This window comes from Antennarius striatus, chromosome 22 (genome assembly GCF_040054535.1).
Source record: "Antennarius striatus isolate MH-2024 chromosome 22, ASM4005453v1, whole genome shotgun sequence".
NCBI classification, from domain to species: domain Eukaryota; kingdom Metazoa; phylum Chordata; class Actinopteri; order Lophiiformes; family Antennariidae; genus Antennarius; species Antennarius striatus.
Genome location: NC_090797.1, coordinates 820,001 through 847,395, shown reverse-complemented (window position 1 = coordinate 847,395; position 27,395 = coordinate 820,001). Strand labels below are relative to the sequence as shown.

The 27,395-nt window shown below is 48.9% G+C and overlaps 4 protein-coding genes across 8 annotated transcripts in view; 1 reads left to right on the top strand and 3 right to left on the bottom strand.

Annotated features, from left to right (window-relative positions):
- Nucleotides 1-923: 923 nt before the first annotated feature.
- Nucleotides 924-5,809, bottom strand: cwf19l1 (CWF19 like cell cycle control factor 1). 2 transcript variants are annotated; one of them, XM_068306963.1, is made up of 15 exons: nucleotides 5,064-5,809; nucleotides 4,217-4,319; nucleotides 3,755-3,839; nucleotides 3,601-3,685; nucleotides 3,427-3,528; nucleotides 3,134-3,348; nucleotides 2,951-3,066; nucleotides 2,792-2,876; nucleotides 2,566-2,721; nucleotides 2,354-2,483; nucleotides 2,195-2,274; nucleotides 1,911-2,120; nucleotides 1,705-1,824; nucleotides 1,507-1,604; nucleotides 924-1,404 (listed from the first exon to the last, which is right to left on the bottom strand). In XM_068306963.1, the coding sequence occupies exons 2-15, from the start codon at nucleotides 4,237-4,239 to the stop codon at nucleotides 1,260-1,262; spliced, it is 1,650 nt and encodes a 549-aa protein (XP_068163064.1). In that variant the 5' UTR covers nucleotides 4,240-4,319; nucleotides 5,064-5,809; the 3' UTR covers nucleotides 924-1,259. The 2 variants fall into 2 exon arrangements, with proteins under 2 accessions (XP_068163064.1, XP_068163065.1); XM_068306964.1 differs by having other exon boundaries at nucleotides 4,217-4,255.
- dmtf1 (cyclin D binding myb-like transcription factor 1) lies at nucleotides 4,890-10,301 on the top strand. Of its 3 annotated transcripts, none has more exons than XM_068306961.1 (17): nucleotides 4,890-4,987; nucleotides 5,806-5,927; nucleotides 6,011-6,109; nucleotides 6,184-6,269; nucleotides 6,338-6,452; nucleotides 7,020-7,096; nucleotides 7,181-7,338; nucleotides 7,410-7,442; nucleotides 7,521-7,630; nucleotides 7,712-7,940; nucleotides 8,015-8,166; nucleotides 8,240-8,431; nucleotides 8,515-8,600; nucleotides 8,677-8,835; nucleotides 8,917-9,126; nucleotides 9,641-9,746; nucleotides 10,068-10,301. In XM_068306961.1, the coding sequence occupies exons 2-17, from the start codon at nucleotides 5,816-5,818 to the stop codon at nucleotides 10,100-10,102; spliced, it is 1,959 nt and encodes a 652-aa protein (XP_068163062.1). In that variant the 5' UTR covers nucleotides 4,890-4,987; nucleotides 5,806-5,815; the 3' UTR covers nucleotides 10,103-10,301. The 3 variants fall into 3 exon arrangements, with proteins under 3 accessions (XP_068163062.1, XP_068163061.1, XP_068163063.1); XM_068306960.1 differs by having other exon boundaries at nucleotides 4,892-4,987; nucleotides 5,785-5,927; XM_068306962.1 differs by having other exon boundaries at nucleotides 4,915-4,987; nucleotides 5,809-5,927.
- A 426-nt stretch (nucleotides 10,302-10,727) lies between these two features.
- On the bottom strand, nucleotides 10,728-18,670 carry cpm (carboxypeptidase M). Of its 2 annotated transcripts, none has more exons than XM_068306978.1 (10): nucleotides 18,534-18,670; nucleotides 17,014-17,277; nucleotides 16,220-16,317; nucleotides 14,661-14,833; nucleotides 13,821-13,908; nucleotides 13,581-13,680; nucleotides 13,319-13,465; nucleotides 12,987-13,139; nucleotides 12,747-12,895; nucleotides 10,728-12,630 (listed from the first exon to the last, which is right to left on the bottom strand). In XM_068306978.1, exons 2-10 carry the CDS (start codon nucleotides 17,174-17,176, stop codon nucleotides 12,415-12,417), a joined length of 1,287 nt encoding a protein of 428 aa, XP_068163079.1. In that variant the 5' UTR covers nucleotides 17,177-17,277; nucleotides 18,534-18,670; the 3' UTR covers nucleotides 10,728-12,414. The 2 variants fall into 2 exon arrangements, with proteins under 2 accessions (XP_068163079.1, XP_068163080.1); XM_068306979.1 differs by having other exon boundaries at nucleotides 18,442-18,587.
- A 4,460-nt stretch (nucleotides 18,671-23,130) lies between these two features.
- The window catches only part of LOC137589232 (thyrotropin-releasing hormone-degrading ectoenzyme-like), a 20,817-nt gene continuing 16,552 nt past the window's right edge, over nucleotides 23,131-27,395 (bottom strand). The window contains exons 16-20 of the mRNA XM_068306839.1: nucleotides 26,661-26,768; nucleotides 25,390-25,557; nucleotides 25,037-25,177; nucleotides 24,869-24,950; nucleotides 23,131-24,722 (exon numbers count right to left, since the gene is read on the bottom strand). Coding sequence (XP_068162940.1) covers nucleotides 24,579-24,722; nucleotides 24,869-24,950; nucleotides 25,037-25,177; nucleotides 25,390-25,557; nucleotides 26,661-26,768 — 643 coding nt within the window. The 3' untranslated portion in view covers nucleotides 23,131-24,578. The remainder of the gene's footprint in view (nucleotides 24,723-24,868; nucleotides 24,951-25,036; nucleotides 25,178-25,389; nucleotides 25,558-26,660; nucleotides 26,769-27,395) is intronic.

Here is a 27,395-nt window from a genome sequence, read left to right as displayed (position 1 = left end):
GGAACCCGGAGACGTCAGTACCAGGAGGATCCTTTAAAGCCTGAACCTCAAGATGATTTAAATCGCAGGTCAGATGCTAAAAAAAAGAAACAAGAAGAATGCGCAGGTGTGTAGCAGCTAACAGCGGCTAATGAGGCTAAATGATAATGAACAGCTTCCCACAGGAGAAAGAAAACATGATTTTCTTCCTGAACCCGTCGGCATCAGAACCCCAGTAAACAACAGCAGCTGGATGAAGGTGTAAACAACAAATAAATAATAAAATTCATCACATCGTTCTTTAAATACATAATTAATGCAAATGCATTACAGATCAGAGTGAATGGTGCGTTCACTGCCTGAAGGACGAAGGAAATTTAACAGCAGCTGCTCAAACCTTCATCTGGTGTGGGGCGTTCATGTCCCGCAGGAAAACTCTGTATTAAAGTTAAACCACAGTAAAACTTGACAACTGAGTCACTTTTTTTTAAGTTAAGGTGGATGACGTCACCCTCTAGTGATCAAAAGACAGAACGGCACCAATAAATATACGAAAATTATAATGTAGTTATTTTTGAACCATCAAAACCTGTTTTTAATGAAATTCTAATATTTTAATATTATTGCTGTTTTTTTTAGAGCATTTGAAAAAGATTTAAGTAAAATCATTCAATCACACTTCTTAAAAGACACACAACTAGAATTTTAGGGAGTGAGCTCTTTTTGTAAATTAAACATCAGTGAATTCTCAATTAAATCTGTTGAACACAAATATAAATGTAATATTTTTATCTATAACTGAGTGAATAAACAAAAAGACAACAAGAAATGTGAACCCGAGTTTAATGGATCGTTTATGAAAGAAGAACTCTGTTTAAGGCCTCGAAATAAGAACAGAAAATGTTGTTGAATGTTGTATATAAATGTTTTCTAGAGTCATGGGCTTTTATTGTGAGAGGTTTTATTTCACAAAAACACTGAAAAAACAAAAATAAAGACAAATAAAAACTTTAAACTGAAGCTTAAAGTTTTAAAAATTGTTTTCTGCTGATTCAAGTCAAATATAAAAATAAAGAATAAAACATCTGGGAGGCGACTAGACGTCAGGAGCCAATCAGCACATCTGAAGACACCAGGCTTCATGCTACGCTAAGCTAAACTAAGCTAAGCTAAGCTAAGGTAAGCAACTTCATTAGACTGGAATCAAACCTCGTCCGTCTCTCCCAACATCTAACTAAAGGATGGAAAAGGAAACGTGTGTGTGTGTGTGTGTGTGTGTGTCAGTCCTCCAGGGCAAAGTCGTACGGCTGAAACTCGTCCCTCAGTTGTTTACAGTTCTCCTCCTCTTCCTCTCTGCTCTGTTTACACTCCTTCCAGTCGGCTCGAGTCGGGATGTTCAGGACCGCCTCGCTGGCCAGAACCTCCCTACACACACACACACACACACACACACACACACACACACACACACACACACATTATCTGTATGTGTGTTTTTTTCTGTTATTTGTTTGTTTGTTGGTTTACCTTCCAAACTGCAGAGGAAAGTGTTTTCTGATCCGGTGGAAGAGTTTCTCTCCTGAGTCCAGCTCCACGTAGAAATACGGTGTCCCAGGAGGGGCGATCTGAACACACACACACCTGACCGTTAACCTGACTCAGCTCCAGTGTGTGTGTGTGTGTGTGTGTGTGTGTGTGTGTGTGTGTGTGTGTGTGTGTGTCCACCTGCTTCAGGTCGGTGTGTTCAGGGACCTCCATCAGCTCCATCTGCTGCTCCTGAGCCTGGACCATGAACGCCTCCTTGATGTCGGCGGTGGCGCAGCGGTCCATCGGCACCGGGACCACCTGGGCGGGGCCAACACACCCCAAACCCACCAATGAGAGAGAAGCAGGGGGTACCTGTGAGCATAATATGCCGGCGGCCCCCCCACCTGTAGCTGGAGGTGCTGGCTCCGGTAGTTCCTCTCGAACAGGACGCAGCGGGCCCCCCGGCTCCGGTAGAAGCCCCTGAGGGCCGTCTTGTACCGGTCCACCTCCTCCAGCACCTGGGGGCCCAGGTCAGGGACGGCCTGGTAGTGCCCGATGGGCAGGATCAGCACGTGGTCCCGGGTCAGCCCCCCCTTGGCCAGCGCCAGGTAGCACTGAAACGAGAGGCCGGCACATCGTCACCCCGCCCCCCGACGGCGATCTGCACCCCGATTGGTCCCGAACTCACATGTGACCCGATGCTGACCACCAGGTGCTTCTCCACCTGGGGGCTGGCGAGGCAGAACCAGCAAGGGCCCGGGGGGGGCGCTGGGGAGCAGACAGAACGGCTTCAGGTAGGGTTTACAGGCGTTATGGTCGGATGTGTGTCGGATGCGGTCGGACTCACGATGCCGGCGCGGCTGCTTGGGTTGTCCCTGGTGACGCCCGTCCCCGTCCGGGGGCCTCCTCCGGCCGCGGCCCTGGGGCCCCCTGCCCTCCTTCTTGCTCAGGTCGAAGAAGAACTGAGGCGGGGGCTCCTGGAACGACAACAGGAAGGAGCACCGTGGGGGACTTTCAAAATAAAAGCACGTGCAGAACCGCGGGGACACCGCCCGGTACCTCCTCCTCTCCGGCGGCGCCGCCGCTCGCCGTCCAGCGCTCTGTCTCATCGGGGGCAGGGCGTCGGTACGGGTTCTCAGTCACGTCCGGCGGCTGCTTCACCAGCTCTGTCGGGTCCATGGTCGCCATGGGAACGATGTTGAAGGCGTACAGGTACTGCGGGGGAGGGGATGGCGTTAGTGGGCGGAGCATATATCCCGCCTACCCTCAGCATCGCGACACAAACCTTCTTCTTGGCGGCATTGTTGACGGTTGCCAGGGCGATGAAGCGGCTGACGTGACGGGCGTTCTCCTGGAGGACCGCGTGGTTCCTACGGCGACAGACACGTCACACACCGACGCAGGAGGGCGGTACCTCAGGTTGCTAGGCAACGGCTTCCTGTACCTGTACGGCAGCCGTTCGTAGTGAGCGCCCTCTAGCGCTGCAAAGTGGTAGCGTGGCTTCAGCCGCTGGGCGAGGCTCGCCACCGCGCCGCTGCCGCATGACGTCGTGTCCACTTCCTGTCGCGGGTCAAAAACGGTTAGCGGTTACATTAGCGTTAAGGCGGAGGAGGCGGGAGACATTTACCAGCTTGTTTCCGTAGCGACAGACCCCCTGGGGCCACTGCGACGTCAGCAGGACGTCCACGCCTCTGAATTTGTTGCTGCCAGTCAGCGGCGCCAGCAGCGCTGCCACGTCTGTGGGCGTGAAGCAGTGGGGCGGGGCCGGCTCCTGCCCAGCCTCCCGGCCGCTGACGTAGGCGATCTGTAACCCCGAGGCGCCGGTGAACACCCCCCGCCGACCTGAGGGCGGAAAAGGTCAACGAGTGGCGTCGACGCGTCGCTGGAACCCGACCTTTAGAATTAGACGTGTTTTTTTACCCAGGTACGTGATGTTGGCGGCGAGCTCGCAGCCGTCGGCGCCGGGGAAGTTCTTCGCCGTCTCCTGACTGGCCGCGCCCAGGATGTAGGTGTGGATGGGAGCTGTGGAGGGACAGAACACAGATGAGGAACCATGATGCCTTGCGGTGGCGTCTGCGGGTCTCGATGTGGGACCTTTCTTGGCGCCGGTTCTGTACTGGTCCCAGTCCGCCGCCGCTTCAGGCGTCGTCCCGAAAAACTCCCCGACACACAGCAGCAGCTGGAAGAGGAGCAAAGCGTCACCGGAAGTCCCGTGGGATTCAACCGGAAGCGGTGACGTCACACTCACGTCAAACTGTCCCGTCTTCTTCTGGATGCTCTGGACCCGACCGAACAGAACCGACAGCCGGCCCCCAACATCCCCACACACCAACCTGCAGAAAACACACTTCACTCAGCAGAGAGGTCCTTTAAACACACCGGAACCGAATCTAAACCGATGAACCAATCAGAGACTAGATCCACGTTCTGTTAGCCTCTCTTCCCTTTCCTGTGTTTATTTATTTCACTCCAAACTTCCCATTATTTCTTAGTGAATTTCCCAACCTCCGATTTACGAGCTGAAACAATCAAATCGATCACATTCACATTCGATAACTTCCGTCGATCTATTGGTTCCGTTCTGGTTTCACCCAGACTCTGTTTAACATTCCGGTTAGCAGTAAATAAAATAAAACCAGATTCAAATCACATGTAACCGGATGAAGCGTCACCAAAGTCACGTTTTGAATATTTAAAACGTTAAACTTACACTCTCACCGGCTGCTCCCCCATGTCTGAACCACAGCAGCTGCAAAACACGATTTGGATTTTAGCAGCTTGCAGGTTTCGTCCGTCGCTGAAAATGTTCCGACCTAAACAGCAGAGGAACTATTGTTGTCTCCACATTACTCGCTTTATTCTCGACATTGTGTCATTTTAATAATATTTATTAAAACTTAAAAAATGAATTTGTAAGTTTAAAAAAAATGTTTGACAATGAAAATGACGTAATTTAAATAAATTAATCGTTTAACTTTACTCGTTGTTATCCGGACACATTTCACAAGACAACAGCAGGGTTGCCAGATTCACATGAAAACGCAAATGGTTTCTCCAAGTAGAGTTTAATTGTATCTCAGGGTCCTTCTCGCAATTTTAAATTTCTCAACAACCGCTCATGCATCAGATGTAAAATTAGATTCAACATTAGTACTAATGCTAATAATTCACCTTCAAAGAGTGTTGTAAATTATGTCTAAAAATCTCACAAGATGAATTACACTCTTTTTGTCAATTTACATGGTTTCTTCAAATAGTTACCAATACGTTGTTATTTTATGTTTATCTTGTAGTTACAGATATCACTAACAAACGAGAACTATAACTCGTTGGATTAAAGATAAAAGTGGAATCGGACGCTCTGCCATTTTCCTGATAATCCTCCGACCTGGCAACCCGCCGGCCCTCAGACGGCCGAGCCTCCATCCTGGCATTTACCTCCATCCTGGTAACTCACAAGTCCCCGGACCGAAAACAGGAAGTAAGTAACCGAATCATCAGTAAAATACACTTTGTGTTCGGCGGCGGGAGCCGGAGGCGGCTCACCGGAGGCTCACCTGGCGGACAGGACCCGGCAAAGAGCCGGAACACCGTCAGAACCGCACGGACGCCACAAGCTTCACCTTGTGAACATGGCGCCGGAGATTTGTCGCCTTTTGGCCGCGTTACGGACGGTTAGCTTCAGCACCGGCGGGCCCCGTCCGCCTCCCGGGAGCAGCGTTAAAAACGTCCAGTGCTCTTCACCGGGACGGTTTGCGTTGTTTCCGGAGTCCCGCCGATTCCCGTCGTTCAGTCTTTGTCCGCCTCAGGGATGCTAACGTGAATCCACACCGGACTCCGTTCAAAAACGAACGGACTCTACATGAAGAGGGGAAATGTCAGGAAATAAATCCAGTACGGGTTTATAGAATGAATAAAAACTTTAAATGTGATCTAGTCTTCAATTCGGCTTCCGTAGTTTACACCAAAACACAACACATTCCATTAATTATGGTCAATCCCGGCTGGTTTGCTGGTTCCCAGTGGAATCTGTTGGGTTGTTTCTGTCAAGCTGGATGTTCCCCACATCTAGACCCACGAACTATCAGCCCCCTGATTGGCTGACCCTGATCACGTGACTCCAGGAACCCTGGTCCTAGAATCTGGATCACATTGGTCTCATTATTCTAGAAGAATAACAATCTGACCTCAGGTCAGCACAGACCAGATCCAGAATGTGACCCGGGTCCGACCCCGATGCGTTCCAGACCTGATGATGTAATCTAATGATGTCATCAGGTGTTCCCCCCCCCCCATCAGCAGGATCAGGATGAGCTCGGCTGCGGAGGAGGACAAAGACTCGGTGATAGAAACCATCAAGTCGGTCACGCTGACCCAGGACCGGGACGGGAGCATCATCCTGCACTGCTCCCCCTCCAAAGGTGTCCTCCCCCGCCCCCCTGATGTTCTCACTCCATAAAAACAACAATAACTGTAACCGGCGTTGGTGTGAACGTGTTTCTAGACGAGGACTCCGAGCCGCTCCAGAAGAAGCTGCGTCTGTCTGCTGACCAGCAGGACGACCCGGTGGCTCCGCCCCACTTCTCTGTGGTCACCTTACCAGGTGAAACACCCCTAAGGTCACGCCCATCACGATGACGCTCCAGGTGAGATTAACCGCTTTCTGTTTGGCCTCAGTGTCGGAGGGCGACGAAGGCTTCGAGGTGACGATGACGGCCACGGCCGACGCCGACCTGTCCGAGGAGGGCGTGGCTCAGATTCAGGTGCGTCGCTCGTGTTCCTCTGCTGCCCGCGTGAAGGTTAAAGGTCAGACGGATGTTTCTGTGCTCAGATTCTGCAGGAGGAAGAGGAGGAGCCGCCCTCGCCCAATCAGAAAGCAGAGGTGTCGCCCGTCAGTCAGGCCTGGTTCACCACCAAAGAAGATAAAGACACACTGGCAAACAAAGGTGGTCTGACACACACACACACACACACACACACACACACACACACACACACAAAACACAAAGCAGACATAACAGCTGCTCCTGAACACAACACGAGGCAGAGACCCTCCACAGCAGCAGGGGGCGCTAGTCTGAGACGTAGTTGGTTTTTTGTTGGTTTTTTTGTCATGATTCTGACTCCTGAATATAATCCCAGGATTTAATGTCTTTTTTAAATTTATAATTGTTTTTATTCATTTATTCAATTTTATTTTCTTCTATTGCTTTTATTTTTATTCAACTTTTATGTAAAGTTATTAAACTTTTATGACCTCTAGTAGTTGTTTGGTTACGCTTATGAACATAAAATCTCACACACTTTATTGTACATCTTTAATGTATAGACTTAAAGTATATTCTTCATCTAATGTAAATCTATTCTTTTATTCGTCTTAGTTTTATTTTTATTTTTAAGTCTATTTTTACATCTGTTGATTCTGCTTCAACGTGTTAATTTGGGATAAATTAATCCAATCAAGTAACCTCTAGTAACCCCTGGTAACCCCTGGTAACCGCTCTTGTCTCCAGGTCACAAGTGGAAGCAGGGCATGTGGTCCAAAGAGGAGATCGACATCCTGATCAGCAACATCGATCGCTACGTGAAGGTACGCTAACGGCGTTGCTAACGGGATGTAAATGCCACGCGGCGTCTCCACGGTGACGCGTCTGACTCGCGTCTCCGCCTCCAGGGGCGGGGCATCGACGACCCGGCGGAGATCATCTTCGAGATGTCGAAGGAGGAGAGGAAGGACTTCTACCGCTCGGTGGCGCTGGGCCTGAACCGGCCGCTGTTCGCCGTCTACCGCCGCGTCCTGAGGATGTACGACAACCGCAACCACGTGGGCAAGTGAGTTCAGACGGGCGCCGCACGAACGCTAGCAGCTTCCACGTGGCCAATGGCGCTCTGCTTCTTTACAGGTACACGCCGGAGGAGATCGACAAGCTGAAATCGTGAGTCAAAAAAATATTTTTAAAGTTTAAAAAAAAATGACAGGAAATGTTTTAAAAACCTAAAACTCTGGTTTTCAGGCTGAGGCAGAAACACGGGAACGACTGGGCGACCATCGGCGCCGCTCTGGGGCGCAGCGCCTCCTCGGTGAAGGACCGCTGCCGCCTGATGAAGGACACCTGCAACACGGGTCAGCCTGACAGACGACGCTCAGGGTGCCAGGCGGCGCTAACGGTTTTTAAAAAAAACAACCAATCCCGTCCGCCGACAGGTAAATGGAGCGAGGACGAGGAGCGGCGTCTGGCCGAGGTGGTGTACGAGATGGCGGGGGTCACGCCGGGGTCGGCGGTGACCGGGGGCGTTTCCTGGGCGACGGTGGCCGACCAGGTTCGCACGCGCTCAGAGAAGCAGTGTCGCTCCAAGTGGCTCAACTACCTGAACTGGAAACATAGCGGAGGAACGGAGTGGATGAAGGACGACGACCTGAACCTGATCCGCAGGTGTGTGTGTGTGGGTGTGTGTGTGTGTGTGTGTGTGTGTGTAAGCCACGCCCACCTGTGACCACGTGTTTCAGGATCTCGGAGCTGGAGGTGAAAGATGAGAATGAAATCCGGTGGGAGGAGCTAGCCGGTGGGTGGAGCAGCGTCCGGTCACCTCAGTGGCTGCGATCTAAGTGGTGGAGCATCAAGAGACAAGTAGCCAATCACAAGGAGATCCCCTTTAGCGGTGCGGCGCCACGCCCCCTCCTCCATCCTGGTTTCTTTCTTCTTCTCCTCCTTCTAACGCGTTTCTTCTCCAGTCCTCCTGAACGGCCTCCAGGAGCTCGTGGCGTCGCAGTCGTCGTCCGGACCAGGAAGCCCCTCCTCCTCCTCCTCGTCTTCGGTGCAGATCCGGCTCACCCGATTGGAGGAGAGCGGCGGGAGCCCCGCCTCCGGCTCCGTGGCGGCGCTGCAGATTCCCGTCCAAATCCCGCTGCAGTTCACGCACCTGGGTGAGCCTCGCCGGGGGGGCGGCGCCACGCTCCCTACGCCGACCACGGTGTTTCCGCTGACGTCTGTCCCGTTTCTCTGTCAGCTTCAGATTCATCCGTCGCCGCCGCCAGCGACGCGGAGACCATCACGCTGAACGCCGGCGCCCTGCAGACCTTTGAGATCCTGCCTGTGAGCTCAGATGGTTTCCACGGCGACGATAAACTCTCAGCGGTTAGCATCCTTTAACATTGTGTTTCCTGTCCAGTCCTTCCACCTGCAGCCCACCGGCACCCCAGGGACCTACTACATCCAGACCGCGTCCAATCAGGGCCTCCCGCTCAGTTTAGCCAATAACAGCACAGTCACCCTAACGACAGGCTCCTCCCCCTCCTCCCACGAACACATCATCCTCCACAGCCTGTCGGTGAGTCCTCACAAAGCAATGCCTGGCGGCCATGTTTGTTTACTCAGCGGTTAACTCCTCCCCCTGCCCCGCCCACCTCAGACGGACGGACTCTGCTCCAGCGACGGCGTCATCATCCAGACGGTCACGTCGGACTCCGCCTCATCAGACCCGCTCGCCCAATCGCAGCTGGTGGTGGAGACGGAGGGGCGGGGCCAGGACGACCAGCTGGAAGCCACGAGTCTCCTGGAAGGGTCGGAGGGCGTCGTCACGGAAACCCAGGAGCCAATGACGGACAGCTTCAGCGACAAAGTACGAGCGTGTGGCCGTTTGTCCGATGTGATGGTTGTACACGTGCTTTTAATTTGAAAGGCGCTGCATCCAAAAGTTTATTTTCCTTTTTGTAAAATTTTTTGTTGTAAAATTCTGATTTTTTTTTTCGTCTCTTTAATGTAAAGAAAATTTCAAATTTTATTTTGGTGCAGCTTGACAGAAAACCACCAGTAGACTAATATTAATACTAATAAAGTGGATTAATATTCACTGTTATGATTTAAATAGTAAAATAAATAAATGTTCTGAGATTGTCATTATTTTGAAAGGAAAATGAAACAAGATTTAAAAAAAGGAAATTTATCAAAAAGAAATTATTTTGATTAAAGCGAATGTAAAAAAATGAGTTCTGTGGTCATGAAATCAGTTTTATAAAAAAATTAAAGTATTAGTATTCTGAGATTAGGAGACGATGGTCAGTTAATCTCAATCTTTAAGAACAATTGTTTTCCTGAAAGAAAGTAATCAGATTACATCGAATTCTCTGTGTCAGGAGCTGAGTTCCTCCCCCGTCGAGGCACCCGTGGTGCATTCTGGGATATCGTCTGGCAGTGCCGTGCTGATTGTGTCGCCCCCCAACATCAGCAGCACACTGACAGGTAACGACAGGTGACACAGCGACAAGTACCGACAGGTGACACAGAGACAGGTAACGACAGGTGACACAGACACGTGACACAGAGACAGGTAACGACAGGTGACACAGACAGGTGACACAGACAGGTGACACAGACAGGTGACACAGACAGGTGACACAGCGACAGGTAACAAAAGTTTGAAGGGATGTTTGTTCCACCTGTTCTTTAGCTGTCTTCCTGTCGTGTGTGTAGCCCCGCCCCCTACAGGTGTGTCTTCTCCAGGAGAGTCTCTCTGATTGGGGGGTTTAAGTCCCGTCCCGCTGATTTAATTTGTGTCCTCAGATCCGATCTTGGAGAACCAGGAAGGACTGGACTGAGCCGCTTCCTGTCACCCCCCCCCCCCAAAGAAGACGCTGCTGTTTTAACCCCGGGGGGCATACAGACTTTTGGTCGTATTAAACTGTGAAGCTGAACCCAGATGAATGTGAAGCGACCCGTTCAGAACCATGAAGGAACTGCTTTTAGTCATGTGATCATAATAAACTATTTTAACTCGCTGGCGACTCTTGAATCTGATTGGACGGGAGAACGGAAGCTAATCCTGGCCAAATAAAATAATTAAAATCCATCAGGAGGTTTTTTATGTGATTCGGTCGAGAAAAACCCATAAAAATTTGACATCTCCATGGACATGATATCCCGCCGAAACATTTCTCTGAATTTTAAATTCACAAACTGCTCCGAGAAAACATTAAAAAAGTTCCAGTAGTGTAGTTCTCCACAAGGAACACCAGGGGGCAGTGTTGTCACTACCTCCACGTTCTACGAGCGCTTACATTTGAACACAACTCACACCAGCCGATTCTAAAGTTCTACCCCTAGAGGAGTACAGACAGACATGTTCAGATACTCACCGAGGAGGAGGAGGAATCCTTCGTCACAGAACCTGCAGAAACAGATGAAACACCACAAACCAAACCACAACGATGCGTCTGATTGAACGACCGCCAACACCACGTGATTCATCATCCTTCACCTTTTAATGTTCAGCAGTGAGTTTACATCAGGTAGAATTCGGTCATGTGACCAACAGGGTGGTTTCTCGAGGAAGTAACAATCAATCAACGGTACAAAAATAGAAAAAACTGGCAAATAAAGTCTATTGTGCAGAAGGCCGCCGTGTTTCAGGACGTTACCTGACCAAAAGAAGCTTCACACCTGAAAGCCAGGGTGAAAGTACTTCCTGTACTGCCTGCAGGTACTTCCTGTACTACCTACAGGCACTTCCTGTACTCTCTACAGGATACTGGTTATCATTTCCAGTCGCAAACCTCATCTGAATTTATTTTACTTCTATTTGACGGGTAATACTTATCAGTTAGAACTACAGTTCCCATAAAGCTTTGGGACATAAACAGGAAGTCCAACACCAGGAAAGGTCATTTTTCTGCGTATAAAAATAAATATGTAACTGGAGGCCTGCATAAACCCACGCATCCACCGGAGGGCAGCGACGAGTTAAACCTGATAATAACGGCGGCGGGTGGTGACAGTTTGGCAAAGTAGCATTATTAAGGTTGAATTAGCTTTTAGCAGCTAATTAGCATTTAGCAACAATCAGTAGAATAAATGTTAACTTAACGGGATGCAAACCTGAAACCAAAAATCCAGAAGAAAAAGTTTTAATTAAACCATAACAGTACTGAAAGAGATTAAGTTATTAAATAAAAACTGATCATCATAATCACTGAAATAAACAAAGATTTATTTTCATTGGGTTTAATCTCTAATGAGGCAGAGAATTGTCTGTTAGCTTAGCTTAAGGCTAACGAATCTTAAAACAGATACGTGCTGAGGTTTCTTAAGGGATCAACCGTTAGATAATAAAAATCAAATGCATCTTAGAGAGCTGCTGATTGTTGTGTAGCATTAGCGTTAGCATCGTCACATTTAGACTTTATATTGTATTTTAACACCTGGTTAGAAATACGAACATGTCCATAACCAGATTCTGTGCCGCTTTAAAAACTAAAATCTGATTTTAAAACATTTTAAATTCTTTAGTTGTTGCTAAACATGTAGCAAACAGGCTAATTAAAAATTAGCAAATCAAGGCTATTTGTGTTGAAAAACTGAAACATTACTTTGGTCTTTAAGCTTTGGTAGTTGAATGTTAATTTCAATAATTAAAAAAACAATTTAAAAAATGAATTGATCTAGAATTTGATAATTATTTCAGCTAGCTTAGCTTAGCCGTTGTTCGGTTTCCGATTACTTTGGATTTTCTAAAAAAGCTCGTCTTTTTAACGATAAAGAGTTCCTCATTGTCACAGAACAAATGCTAACCCAGCTTTCGTGGCTGACAATTGCTAGCTTAATTCCTAGCTGCTAACATGCGAAGTCGCTAACTACCTTTAGCCCTTTAACGCAGCAAAAATTTGACTTCATAGACTGTGTTAATAAAAATCTTCATGTTTCCCATTAAACCATTTCTCTCTTCTGTGGACGAGACCAGTCGCCCTGTGGGGGGCCGACGCCCCTTCGCTTCCCATGCTACTCGGTTAGCGAGGACAGGCCACACCCCCTCTTCAAACATACAGTTAAGTCAGAAAAAAAATCAGTTTGATATTCATTTGATCAGTAGAAAAACAAAACCTCAGCTGGTCGTCCCGTTTCCTGACAGGTGGAGTCAGCCAATCAGGGATCGTAACGCCACCGCCAGGTACAGCCCCACGCCTAGCCCTGCCCACGTAGGCCTGGTTAAGGAACCACCGTTATGCATGTCGTCTCTGATGACGCGACGTATCTTCTTTAAGCGGAAGTTGTGTGTCATGGCGGAGTAGTCGTCAGGACGGTTAATGACGGTCAGGGTCTCCCTCAGAACCTCGTGACCCGGATACGTCACCTGCCAACCAGAGGTCAAAGGTCAGAGGCCAGCCGGCCAAAGTCCAGCTGAGAAAAGGTGCATTTCTACCACCAGGGGTAAGTGTTTCCACCACTAGGGGCCAGTGTGTTGCTCACTATGAAGTTGTATTCCCCGTCCAGCAGCAGTCGGTAGAATTCTCCGTACTGGTTGGTTTTGAACGGTTTCGGAGTTGTACGACCTTCGACCTCCACCGTCGCGTTCTGGACCGGCACTCCGTTGTCATCGAGCACGAGACCTTTGACCCCTGAACACACAAACATAAACGTCATTTGGTGATGATTGGGTACTGGTCCTGGTTGGGTTCCCAACCTGGGGCGGGGGGGGCGGGTACTGACCCAGGTGGACCTGCTCTATGTAGGCCAGCAGAGACTTCCTGTTGTCGTCCCACAGCGCAGGAAGGTGATCCTCCGGAGGATACTTGCAGCAGGACACTTCCAGGGTCACCTCCAGACACTGGGCCCACACGTAGTTGTAGTCCTGCATCCCACCTGGAAACAAGGTTCCCATCAGCGACAGGAACCGTCTGTGACTTCTGAGTTCATCAATCGATCGGATCCAGCTGAACCGGTTCACCCAGACGGTCCTGCTACTGAGGGTTTGGCCCTGGGTTCCAGACACGAAACAATTCCGAAGATTCCTGATCCTGATTGGACGACGAGAACCTCACCTGCCACGGCGTACCACTGGAACCCGTTGGTGATGCCGTTTGGAAAATGGTCGGTCCAACAGGGCGGCTCCAGGTGCATGGTCCTGTGATTGACGGAGTACGTCTGGGCCAGGTGAACGAACACGTCGTTGTCCGGGGCGACGCTGCCTGAAACACACGTTGATTTAGTGGAGACACAGATGGCTGTGTGTGTGTGTGTGTGTGTGTGTGTGTGTGTGTGTGTGTGTGTGTGTGTGTGTGTGTGTGTGTGTGTGTGTGAGACCTGTGCTGTCATAGGGGTAACTGGCCACCACAGCTCCTCCATGTAGGTTAGCAGAGAGAACAAACATCTCTGTCTTCAACCAGCCAATCACAGCCCTGACCTGAAATCACATGACAGCCAATTACTGCAGGGAATACATCACATTTAAATTCCAGGTATGAAACACACACACACACACACACACACACACACACACACACACACACACACACACACACACACACACACACACACACACACCTCTGGCTCACACGTCCTCTCATCCTTCTCTCTGTTGGTGAAGTAGTCGGGGAAGTTCCTGTTCAGGTCCTTCATGTTCACGTTGTTCCTGGAACAAAAACACACAGGATTCCGGGTCACTAGGACCCGACCAACCAGGTCACTGGATCCACAGCAGGGTTTCAGGGTCAGAGGTCAGAGTTATGTCATCACTGGTTTTCCTTCAAGCTCCAGCACGTTCTGTCACGTTCACCTGTGACTCCTGGACCATTACAACCTCCTATGAGACGGAATACCAACACACCAGAACCAGAACCTGGACCAGAACCAGAGTCCCGTTTAAAGAACAGATTCTTTATTACTGCCGCCCCAAAGCTACAGAACAATCTCACCTCATTGGCTGAGCTTCAAAGAAATTTTTCCTTATATGGTTTTCAAAGTGGTGACCTCAAACAAACACACACACACACACACACACACACACCCCTGTTTGAAACCATTCACACTCTTGTGAGTCCATGACGAGTGTAAACACTTCAAAGTCGGTGATTGATGTGACACACACACACACACACACACACACACACACACACACACACACACACACACACACACACACACACAGGAAGTCAGAACACTGCTAATTAGACGCTTTCGTCCGACACACAACTGACACTCGTTTGAACTCTGGAGCCGGAAAGCCACACCCACCAACCGTCCATCAACCCCACCCACAACCGACCTCAACCAACCTCAGCCGACCTCAACTGACCTCAACCGACACAACCGACCTCCACCGACCACGACACAGATAAACACACAGGGTGAACAGATTTCAGCTGATGACTCTGGTTAGCGTACCTGCCCTGGACGCCGTAGCAGTCGGTGCCCGCCCCGCTGAAGCCGTCGGGGTTCATGGTGGGCATGATGTGGACGCGGGTGCTGATCAGGATGCGGGTGGACTGGGCGTCGCCCTGGCGGTACCCGCCCACCAGGTGGTCGATGAGCTGCAGCATTAGGACGCGGCCCAGAGCCTGCAGGGACACAAACGCCAGACGGGTCAGCCAGACCCAACGGCACCGCTGAGCCACGCCGGGGTGAACGACCACGCCTCTGCTCATCACACGAGCAGGAAGTGATGTCGCGAGTCAGACGGGGATGGAAACGCAATCAGGGGACGAGTCAAAGGCTGAGTGTGTGGCGGGGAGAGGAAGAAGTTTAATGAATGAACCAGGGCCTCAGGGGGCCGAAGACGAGAAGGGTGGGAACGGTGTGTGTGTGTGTGTGTGTGTGTGTGTGTGTGTGTGTGTGTGTGTGTGTCATAGCTACACAAACACACACATGTCAGGACTCGCTCTGCCTCCAGGCGTCCTTTTGTTGTCCTTCCATTCTCCCCTTTTCCTCTGTAATCTCCTGTCAGATGGGCTTCAAACCAACACCCACATGTCGTCACGGCGACGTGTCCTCCTCACACGTCGCCGTGACGACCGGCGTCTGGTTTCAGACAGAGACAAAGACAGAAGAGCTCTGACCCAAAGACAGTCATTCATGTAGCTGAGAATTAGAAGACGGTAGTTAACATTAACACACACACACACACACACACACACACACACACACACACACACACACACACACACACACACACACAAGAAGCTGGAGGCTACACGATGCTAACCTTCCTCCTGTCATCGGGTCGACCCTGACGGAGAGAACACACACCTCCACCCAAGACAAACAACAACGTATGTTTGTTCAGCTCATCTTTCCCCCCCGTTTCCCCCCAAGAAAGAACACCTCCTGACTGAGATGCCAACAACAACATTAAATGAACTCCTTCTGGATCAGAACCAGAACTTCAAGTCGTCTGTTATGTTTTGTGTCAAAAATAAAAGGAGAAAAAAAAAAGAGTCTTAGCTGTCCCATTACTTCTGTCAACAGTAGTAAATACTGACTTTGTTACACCTGGTGTTTAATGACATCAGCATCAGCTCTCATTTAGTTGGCCAGAAGTAACTGGACGGTCTAACATCATACCGAAGGGGGTGCAGGGGGATAAAAGGGGGGGTACAATCCGTGTTCACAAACCTCCTGACAGACCATAATAATCTGAGACGTTCCCTCTGAGTGGATACCCCCCCGCCCCCCGTCTGTGACTGTGCGTCCAGGCGTGACTCGTCCATTTAAGGACATTTCCACTGACTTTCACACACACGAAGTGTGACCATCGCCACGGCAACCAGATGCTGGTCAAAGGCCTTCATGTTACTGTTTAATGCCCTCCTGACTAATTGTGGACTGTGATTGGATGAGCATGACTGTCCCACAGTGACGTCTACAGCGTGTGTGTGTGTGTGTGTGTGTGTGTGTGTGTGTGTGTGTGTGTGTGTGTGTGTGTGTGTGTGTGTGTGTGTGTGTACCTCGTTTCCATGCATGTTAGCCACGTATTTGAACTCTGGGATACCGACGGTGTGTTGGCGGGGGCTGAGACCCAGAACCAGAACCCACAGGTCCTGACCTGACAGAGGAGAAACAGAAGTTACAAACACACACACACACACACACACACACACACACACACACACACACACAAAAACAAACAACAGTAAAAACGCTGACGAGGGGATTTATTATGAGGTCAGAGGTCACGGATTGCTCATGTACCACTGACGGTCTGTTTTTTTGTGACTGTTTACGAACACATGATGTGTGAGGCTGACCAACCCAGGAAAACAATGACACGTGATGACATCATCAAAAGGCGCCCTGTGAGATGTGAACATTCCAACAAAAACAAAACACGCATGTTGGAAACAGGCCAGCTGGAGAATCAGATTAGCACAGATTAGCTGTGTGTGTGTGTGTGTGTGTGTGTGTGTGTGTGTGTGTGTGTGTGTGTGTGTGTGTGTGTGTGTGTGTGTGTGTGTGTGTGTGTGTGTGTGTGTGTCAGATTAGCAAGATTAGGGCGTCCCAGATTTTCATGGTAAAACTGGTTTATGAGATGAATCTTCACCAGGTGGCCAAATGTAATGGGACACAGAATATTGTGTAACACCTGACAGTCAGACAGGTGTGACATCAGACGGGTGTGATATCAGACAGCTGGGTTATCAGACAGGTGGGTTATCAGACAGGTGGGTTATCAGACAGGTGGGTTATCAGACGGGTGTGACGTCAGACGGGTGTGACGTCAGACGGGTGTGTGTGTCGTTACCGTTAACAGATTTGCCGATGCTGTACAGGTGTGCGATGTCCGGGTTGCTGGCGCTGATGCTGGAGAGGTAGCCCTCCATCTCTGCGCTGTTGTGGTAACGAAAGTCCAACGTCCAGCATGGGGTGAGGAAGAGGAGGAGGAAGAGGAGGAGGAGTGATGACATCACTGCTGTGCTACCTGATTCGCTGCTTTACAGGAAGTACTGGAAGCTACTGATGCTAATGCTAGCAGGGGCGCCAGCAGCAGGACAGTCACCACCAGGTTCTGGAGAAGAAGAACACATTTTGATAGGACGTGGATGAACAGATGTAGGGGGAGGGGCTGTTGTTGTTGTTGTTGGTTGGAGGGGGCGGAGCTTCCTGCAGGAACATCAAGAACAACGGGCGTGTCTCGAATTCCTTCGCTCGGGGATCGGTCGGCGTGACGCGGCGCTTCAGCCGATGAATGCCGCCTCAATCAGAACAGCGACGACCTCGCTAATGACCCAGCTAGCGCGCTAACGCTAGCTGGGTTCGGCGGTGGAACCGGTCGGGTCGCATTCGCTCAGATTAAACCACATTCCTGCCGGTTTGATCGTCATCAGGTTTAATAAGGAAACAAACAGGAATATTTACATCAAACTTCAGCTTCAGGAAACGTTTCACCACTAACAATCGTAAACACGATGTTTAAAAGTTGATCAAACTCAAAAACATCCAAACAGCGTTTTTACCCAAACTGAAAATAAAGAATTTAAAAAATTTCAACTTAAAAATAATAACTTTTAAAGTTAGCACCAGCTAATGTTAGCTTTTCTGGATAAACACAAATGTTACCGTACTGATAATTATCACAAGCTAATGTTAGCATTTTTTGAGGCTACCTGCTATCAAATTGGCATGTTATTTTCCAGATATTTAGCATTAGCTAAAGTTCTCTAAAGCTCTTGCCAAAGCTAAGCATTTTAAAATATAAGACGCTACCAGACATTTTGCTAGCGGCTAAAACTACATTATTAAATCGATCAAATCGACTTTTTTAATTTAAAAACAAATAAAATATTTACGTTCACGTTTTAGAACCATTATTTAAATTTGCGTCAGTACATTTTCGTGTTAGCATTCGTGGGCTAGGCTAGCTCATGTCGTTCGTTTTTATTCAGGCGAATGACTCGGGCCCCCCCTGACTCGGGCCCCCCCTGACTCGGGCCCCCCTGACTCGGGCCCCCCCTGACTCGGGCCCCCCCTGACTCGGGCCCCCCTGACTCGGGCCCCCCTGACTCGGCCCCCCCCTGACTCGGGCCCCCCCTGACTCAGCAGAACTCGTTCTAGCTGCGCCCCTGGAGATGACCGGAAGTTCCCTCGATACGTCCGCCCCGTTCACGCCGAACAAACGGAAACATGAGCCGGTAACGAGCGGCGAGCCCCGGTGACGCTCAGCCCGTCTCACCGGGGATGATGAGCGGACCCTCCTGAAGCAGAGCAGCTGATTGGTGTTCGATTATCGGGTCCGGACGGACCGGACGGGCGGTCACAGCTCACCTGTCCGCTGCCTGTCGGCTCACCGGTCCGTGTGTCGCCGGTAACCTGCCGCTCCCCACCGGAGGTGATCCGGTTCAGAGTCTGAATGAACGTTACTCATTCTCCAGCGGGTGTCCCCGGCAGGCGGCGGGAGGGGCGGAGACGGGAGGAGCGCGCGTCGGACGCGAACTGACCCAACAGGTTGATGAATGGAGCGGAGCGGAGGATGAGAGAGAAAGGTTAGAGGTGAACAGGACGTAACTTGTTTACTGATCAATAACAATAATAATAAAGATCAATAAACATCCAGAGATCCTCCAATCCTATTTAATTTGTTTTTAAACACAAAATTTTCACCACATTTCGGCCGATTTGAGGAATAAATTTGATTAAATGTGAATAAAAACTTTTTTTTAAAAAAGTGAATCAATATTTCTGATTATTTCACCATAATCGATCATTTCCTCAACAAACACAGCCTGAATGATCCTTAATGACCCCAGTCACGTGATGACCCCTGGGTGGGGTCCAGGTCTTCCTCCAGGGACCCTGATGTGGATCCTGATCCGGATCAGAGGCCGGATGGCGGGCAGAGGTGTCGCTGTGACCCCTGAGGATCTGCTGCCCCCTGCTGGATGCCTCACCTGTGGGCTGATGATGACGTCACGCCTCCTGCTGTGGTCCTGGAGAACCTGGAATGGGTCCTTGAAGAGCCTGGAGGGTTCTTGAGGTCAGGTGGTCTACGGAGATGGGTTCAGTTGACCCTGGCGATCTGAAGAGGTCATGACAGGTCAAATGGGGCGGGGCTAGAGGAGAGGCTGCCGCCCCCAACCAGGAAGTAATTCAGACCTCATTTACAGAAACCTGTGATACTGTAAAGTTCAGGCGCTCCCTGCCAACAGGAAACCGGATGAACCAGCGATGAGGCGCCGACCTTCATCAGGTCGGTCGTCACGACGACGCTCACCTCCGGAGGCGGGCAGGAAGAGACAGGAAGTTAATCCGTGGCAGATAAGACTCTCCCTGAAATACAGACGATCGTATTTCCATAATCTGCTTCCCAGCCCGACGCGCTCAGATGCTTTCCCATCATGCATCTGGCCTCTGACACATTACCATAATCCCTCCAAACTTTCAGCTGGAGTTCTGTAAGTGGAATCAGCCTGTTTACCATCGAGTTTGGTAACCCCGCCCCCCCAGACAGACTGTCCAATCAGAGCTCAGGAAACACCTGAACGCAGCATTAGCTTGTCAAAAAGTCTGGATCTGGACATGAAGAGTTTTTCAGACAATTGCTGAGCGGTTATTGATGTGATGTCACCCTGATGCAGGGCGGCGGCCTGTTCTGTGACTCCGCCTCCTCTGCAGCTGCCGATCATGTTTCTGCTGCAGCTCCTCCTGTTAATATTAAAACTGCCTCCTGATTGGCTCGTGATGATGTAGACGCTATATCTAATGACCATTAGCTACTATCAAACGATAGCGTTAGCATTCGGGCTCCACCTGGCTAATGGCCCCGCCCACTGCCATCCAGGTTAATACTTCCTGCTTCAAATGAACGTTGATTTTTCTGAATCACCAGAAGGAAACGTTAGCGAGGAGGAACCTGAATGCTAATGTTAGCCGCTAGCTGCTATCGTGTTGTCACTTCAGGTTGTTTGTCGGACTTTGTTTGTTTACGCTCCGGTATCTGACAGCCAATCAGCAGAGAGGCTAACAAGAAACATTCACAGGTTGTTTACTCCAGAGAAGACAGAAGGTGTGTTTTTGTTTGTGTGTGGTGTCAAAATTACAGCAGCAGTGTGTGTCAACAACAGGAGACGCCATCTGACGTCACTGTGTCTGTGTGTGTGTGTGTCTGTGTGTGTGTGTGTGTGTGTGTGTGTGTGTGTGTGTGTGTGTGTGTGAGTAATTCCATCAGGCTCAATAACCTGAACCGACACCAACGAGAGACAAGTGACTCCCTCTCTCTGGGGTAACCGTGGTAACAGACCTGTCTTTGTCACCCCTCGGAGTTACACACACACACTTCACACACAAACACACACTCCACACACAGGCTGAACACAAAAGAGGTAAGAAGCCACAAAATTATTAAGAAAATAACTTCAAAACGGACTCAAAACTCCATCTAAACACAAACAACAACGAGGAGAAACAGACGCCCAAAGACCACAAAACAGAAATAAATATAAATAAAACGGTCAACAAACATGAAACTGATCCCGTCAAAAACAAACCGATGAAAGTTTCAAACGCTGGTATAAAAGAAGCCCAAACTAACTGTTAAAACCAGCTTTTAAAAAATAAGTCTGTATGTGAAGTGTTAAAGCAGTAAATCGTGTTGAGGGTGGCGCCCCCCAGTGGACAGAAGAGGTAGTGTCTGCACTGGAAAGAGCATCAGTCAACAGCTCCAGGGTTAATGACAAATTTATAATAATTATAATTAAAAAATAATAATAAAATAGTAATAAGGATATTAATATTAATAATAATGAATAATAATAATTTCAATAAAAACTCCACATGTAGACCCAACATCTCATTAATAAAACTGTGGCCCCTCTGTTCTAATGACGCATGTCACCTTAGCTTTAGCTTCATCTGGTAGCATTAGCGTCATCCTCAGAGAGATGGAGTCAGTGTATTTTTAACGAAACCCTCACTGGGGATAACCGCTGTGTGTGTGTGTGTGTGTGTGTGTGTGTGTGTGTGTGTGTGTGTGTGTGTGTGTGTGTGTGTGTGTGTGTGTGTGTGTGTGACAGAACTGGAGTAAGTGTTGAACTCTCTCACGTTGAAATCAATGTGAAGCGACACATGAAAATACCCACAATCCCCTGGGAGAGGCCTCTGAGCTCTGAGCCGATTACCTGCAGGAGGAAATGAAATGTCTTTGTGTTTGTTTGTTGTTTGTTTCCTGTCGTCTTCCTCGACGGAAGGGAAGTGTCTCCTGGATCTGGAGTCTTTTTCCTCGTCTGATTATTTAAATCCTGTTTGACACTTCCTGTCATTCCAGCTTCACACAGGATTCACTTCCTGCTTCTACAAAATCCTCAACATGAGTGACAGGAGGATTCGGGTCGGGACGATTTCCTCCTCCTTCATTGGGGACTCTTCTTCCTCCTGAGATGAAGGGATGATGGGTTATTGATGGAAGGATGGAGGGATCGATAAAAGGAGGGGAGAGGCTCCCATCGCCCCCCCCCTCCATCATCTCCTCATCCATCAGCAGGAAATGTGATTTTAATGGAAAGAGAGGAAAACGAGGAGGAAGGAGGTCTGCAGCGGGTCGAAAAGAAGAGGAAATGAAGGAGAAGAGGAAATGAGAAACTAATGTGGAAGTGAAGAAAAATGAGGATGAAGTGTGTGAGGAAAAGCGGATGGAAGGAGGAAATAGAAAAAACAAGGAAGCAGTGAAGGAAATGAGGAAGCAGTAAAGGAGGAAGGTGTGATGTCAGGTGGAAGTAGAGAGGAAAACGAGGAGGAACAGAAGGAAAAGGAAGAAAGAAAAGGAGGAAGAAGTGATTAAAAAGAAGTAAGAACTGTAGGAAAGAAGGGAATTAGACGCAGAAAGAAAAGAGAAAAGCAGAAATACTCAGAGAATGAGGAAGAGGAAATGAGGAAGAGGAAATGAGGAAGAGGTAATGAGGAAGATGAATGAAAGATCAGAACAAAGACAGAAAATAAAAAGAGAAGAGGAAGAAAAAGTGGATGGAGGTGAAAAAGAAGAATCTGGGAGAAAAATTGCAAGATTGATCCACCATGAGGATGATGATGATGATGATGATGATGATGATGATGATGATGATGATGAAGATACGCAGACAGGATGATGTGTTCTGCTTTGTTAGCGTTAGCTTTGTCCTCTCTCTCCGGTCATTAATCACCTATTAGCCCCGCCCTCTTGGTATCTGGGTCACGTCATTGGTCCAGGAGAACAGAGTCCTCCTCTCATCCATCACTGTTCTAATGGCCGTCTCCCTCAGCCAATCACATTCATCCCTCTCGCCGCCAATCACAGTGCTCATCCATCACCAAAATGAGCAGTGGGTGGGTGTGTGAGTGGGCGTGGCTTTTCATGCGCGGAAACGTTTACGTGTCAGACACACACACACACACACACACACACACACACACGCACACACTCAAACGCTGCCTCATGACATCATCGTTTGACCTGTGCGGCGTGTTCATCTTCTGTCACCAGCAGGAGGAGGAGGAAAGAGGAAGGCCAGGATCGTTGTCATGGTAACGCTGGCCTGACAGCAGCAGAAGAAAAGGTTTGGTTTCCGTCTCACAGCCTCTGATTACGACACGAGACTCGAACCCGTCATTAGAGGAACAGAGCGCTGCTGCGTTCGAGAGCGTGGGACAAAACCAAACTGGATGCTGGTGATTATCCTCTGACATCTCCCACGGCAACAGAGTCTCTCCAGGCGTTTCCCCGGAAACAAGTTTGTGATGCTGAAACTAAACACAGCTTTACCGAGTTTAGCGTTAGCAACAAGCTAGCAGCTGAGTGTGAGGAGGTGAAGTCATTAGCAGTGCTAATGAAGCGTCAACAAACCGCTAACTGCTAATGAACACCAAGAGATGAAGGCTGGACCAGACACAGGGTTAACTATTTTAATATCATCCAATCAGGAAACACAGGAAACCACAGCAGAGCCAACAGGAAGTAGGAATAAAACCTGCTTAGCAACTTCCTGTTTCATCACATTTTGATCCCACGTCTTCATCATCATCATCATCATTTTACAGGATTTACAGTCGGGGGTTTTTTTTCTTACAATAATTTCACAGCGTTTCAAAAAACAGCGAAGAATCTGATAAATTAAAATTACGTTAATTAGCTTTTAAACATCAACAGTCATCCTCCACCAGACCTTCATCGACGCCCTCATCTTCCTCATCCTCGTCACACAGACGCACACACATCACTGGACACACGGTGTATAGAAGCAGGCAGGCCCGTTAATCGATTATGGCTCATTATTAACATCAAAACTGGATCTAAGCAGAGAATTAAACGTCTGTTCAGCAGGAGGGTCGACACCAGGATCAGGACTTCATCAGATCCACTACGATCCACTTGATTCTGGTCCGTTTTCAAAGTTCTGAAAAGTCCAAGTTTTTGTTTCCAGACTTGAAATGCCGACACTCGTAAAATCCATCTCATCGTTGGACCGTTCAATAGCTGACATCTCCACATACGATCATCAATAATCCATTCAAAATCAATAGATCGATAAATCCGTCAGGCTTTGATGTCGTGAATCCGTGTCTGAGTGGATCCGATCAGCTTTAGGTCCACTGTGGATCCGTTAACAATCTCATGTAAAGAGTCACATCGTCTGCATACGACAATATTCACACACAGGAGGAGGGCTGATGAACGCTGGCCACCGATTGGCTGAAGGAAACGTCTTTCTGCTGATGTCATCCATAGGTGTGTTTCATGAATCCATAACGATCTGTCAGGTTTTCGTTCGGGTACACCTTTACATCTGCGTGTTACCGTCAGTCAGTGAGGTTGTCATGGCAACTCAGTTTTGACAGGCGTTCCTGTCGAGGTCACTAAAGTACTCAGCAGTTGTTTACTGTTCTATGTTGATGACAGATGTTTATATTTACCATTTGACACGGAACAAACAACGTTAAAATTTACGGATACTTTTTTTACCTGAAAGAGAAATTTAAAAACGGTTTCATGCTTGAATTATTGGAGTGAAATTTGTGCAGTTTTTGGAATTTTTAAGCTTTAATTTTAAATTTGTTGTTGTTGCATTTATTTTGTTTGTTTATTATAATATTTTTTTTATTACTATTTGTAAGCAAATAAATTAAATAAATCTGCTGCATCAGAAATTTAATTTATTGATTTTGAGGCTAGTTGCTAGCTAGCAAAATGATTGCTAGCTAGCTAAAGCTGTGCGTTTTCACGTCGACCATAAAACTTATTGATCAGAAATAAAAGTATAAAATTCTACGTGTTTAAAAAGCTAAACCAGTGAAACCAGTAAGCTAGCACGTGTTAGCATTAGCTTAGCAGTCAGTGCCGTCGCTCTACTGGTTGGACGGTTTACGGAGCCACTGGAAGAACTGTCGCCGGTGGAGGCGGTGCCAACGCACATTACCCTCAACGATCTCTAGCGCCCGTGACAATGCAGGCCCCGCCCCCAGTCCACTGGATTGGACGAACTCCTTCAGCTGATAGAAAAGACAGGAAAAAAGGGAAAGGAAGAAGTAAAGAGGTCATCAATAATTCATTCATACACAGAGGTGGGCTTTTCATTCATTTTTTCCGTTTAACGCCAAATGAATTTTGACCCCGGAGGCGGGCCTTGAGCTTCTACCTCGGCGAGCTCCGTCTCGGTGGTCAGGAACTCGGTGACGCCGCCGATCAGCTTGGAGTTCATGAACAGAGCTTCGCCGTAACTGAGGAGAGACAGAAACACAGTTTGAGTGTCGGGTTCGCCGCCGGCCTCCTGGCCCCGCCCCCTGCTCCCAATGCCCCGCCTCACCGGGCGTTCAGGACGTCCCACTTTTCCCTGAAGTACTTCCAGGCCAGGTTCCGCCCCCGAGGGTTCTGGCCCACGTGGATGATGACATCTATGACATCTTGCTCCGGGACCAGGTCAGAGGTCAGAGACAGGTTCAGCAGCCTGGGAGGCAAAGAGGCGGAGACAAGATCAGTAACCATGGCGACAGGTGGAGGTGAACACTTCCTGTTAGCATGCTAACATTATAGGATGGATTTGGATAGATGGTGCTCGACGTAGACGTTTCTAAAACACCAGTGACCTGGATTTGACCTGTAAATCCCGTCCAATGGTATTGGTTGGGGGCGTGGCCGTCCGTGTGGGCGTGGCCTCACCTGTTGAGCAGGAAGACGTCGTCGGAGCACGTCAGCGCCTCCAGCAGGAGCTTCTTCTCAGAGACGGCGTTGGACGAGTGGAACTTCATCCAGATGAACTCCCAGACGTCCTCGTCCATCAGGCTGACCCCGGTGCAGTAGACCACGCCCCTCACGTTAGGGGGGATCCTACACACACACACGCACATGCACACGCACGCACGCGCACGCACGCACGCACGCACGCACGCACACACACACACACACACACACACACACACACACACACACACACACACAGCATTGAGCTCGAAGAACAGGAGTCACTCACAGAGCTGAGTTACTGAAGGTCAGTTATTCATTTATTTCAGGCAAGGCAAGGAAAAACAAAACAAAAAACAACAACAAACAAAATCATTAACAAAGCAAATAAAAAGCAAAGATCATAACCTAATGTTTCCTTCACCCCGCTGTGTGTGTGTGTGTGTGTGTGTGTGTGTGTGTGTGTGTGTGTGTGTGTGTGTGTGTGTGTGTGTGTGTGTGTGTGTGTGTGTGTGACCTAAATTGTCAGCAAACCAAAACTAAAAACTTTCATCACAATCCTGTGAGCTCAGCTGGCAGCAAGAAGCTTCGAGTGAACACCAGGAGTGTGTGTGTGTGTGTGTGTGTGTGTGTGTGTGTGTGTGTGTGTATGTGTGTGTGTGTGTGTGCGTGTGTGTGTATGTGTGTGTGTGTGTGTGTGTGTGTGTGTGTGTGTGTGTGTGTCAGCAGAGGGAATGATGCAGGGACAATTACATCACTCAGCGACCTGGGAAATCATTTTAGCGACGCTCCACTTCCAGCGAGCCCCGGCTCTCTGGCTGGAGTCCACTTCGCGGGCGCCAAATGGGCGGGGCAAGAATGTTTGGGCGTCGCCAAGACGTCTCAACCGCTATGGGATGTTCATCAGGCTCTGACTCCTCTGACTCCGCCTCTCACGCCTCAGGTGGGGGAGGTACTCCCCCACCTGAATGTGGATTCATCTGGAGCCCCCCCCCCGTCACAGGAGGAGGAGCCTGATGAGGAGGTGATGAGGAGGAAACTCAAAACTCTGACAGACTTGAACGCATCGTCTTCCTCCTCCTCACAAGATCACATGACTCCCAGCGACCAATACGACAAAACGAGACAAGTTCTTTCACTTCTACCAGATGTGAACAGCTGGAGACTGAGCTGTGTGTGTGTGTGTGTGTGTGTGTGTGTGTGTGTGTGCGTGCGTGCGTGTGTGTGTGTGTGTGTGTGTGTGGGTTCACCTGTTCTTGTTGCTGGAGATCCAGTCTGATATGTAGGTGACGGCCTGGCGGTGACACTGTTTGTTCCCGAAGCTACAAGCTAGCATGATTAGCTCCCTCTGGAGCTCCCTGGAGGAGGAGCAAGATGAAGAGGAAGGGGGGGGGGTTCCAGCACATTAATGAAGAATGCATATTCAGTCTTTAGCCTAGCTTAGCACAGACCAAAAAGTGTTAGCCTAGCTGAAGTGTGTGTGCTAAGAGTGTGTATTTGTATGTGTGTCCTTGCGTGTGTCCTTGTTTGTGTTCTAGTGTGTGTTCTTGTGTGTGTGTGTCCTTGGTTGTGTACTTGTGTGTGTCCTTATTTGTGTCCTTGTGTGTGTCCTTGTGTGTGTGTGTCCTTGGTTGTGTACTTGTGTGTGTCCTTATTTGTGTCCTTGTGTGTGTCCTTGTGTGTGTGTGTCCTTGGTTGTGTACTTGCATGTGTGTAGTAGTGTGTGTTGTTGTGTGTGTACTTGTTTGTGTCCTTGTTTGTGTACTTGTGTGTGTCCTTGGTTGTGTACTTGCATGTGTGTACTTGTGTGTGTACTTGTGTGTGTACTTGTGTGTACTATTGTGTGTACTTGTTTGCATGTACTTGTGTATTTACCTGTGTGTCTCCTTGTGTGTGTATTTGTGTGTGTACTTATGCATGTACTTGATTGTGTACTGGCATGTGTATTGTAGTGTGTGTACTTGTGTGTGTACTAGTGTGTGTAC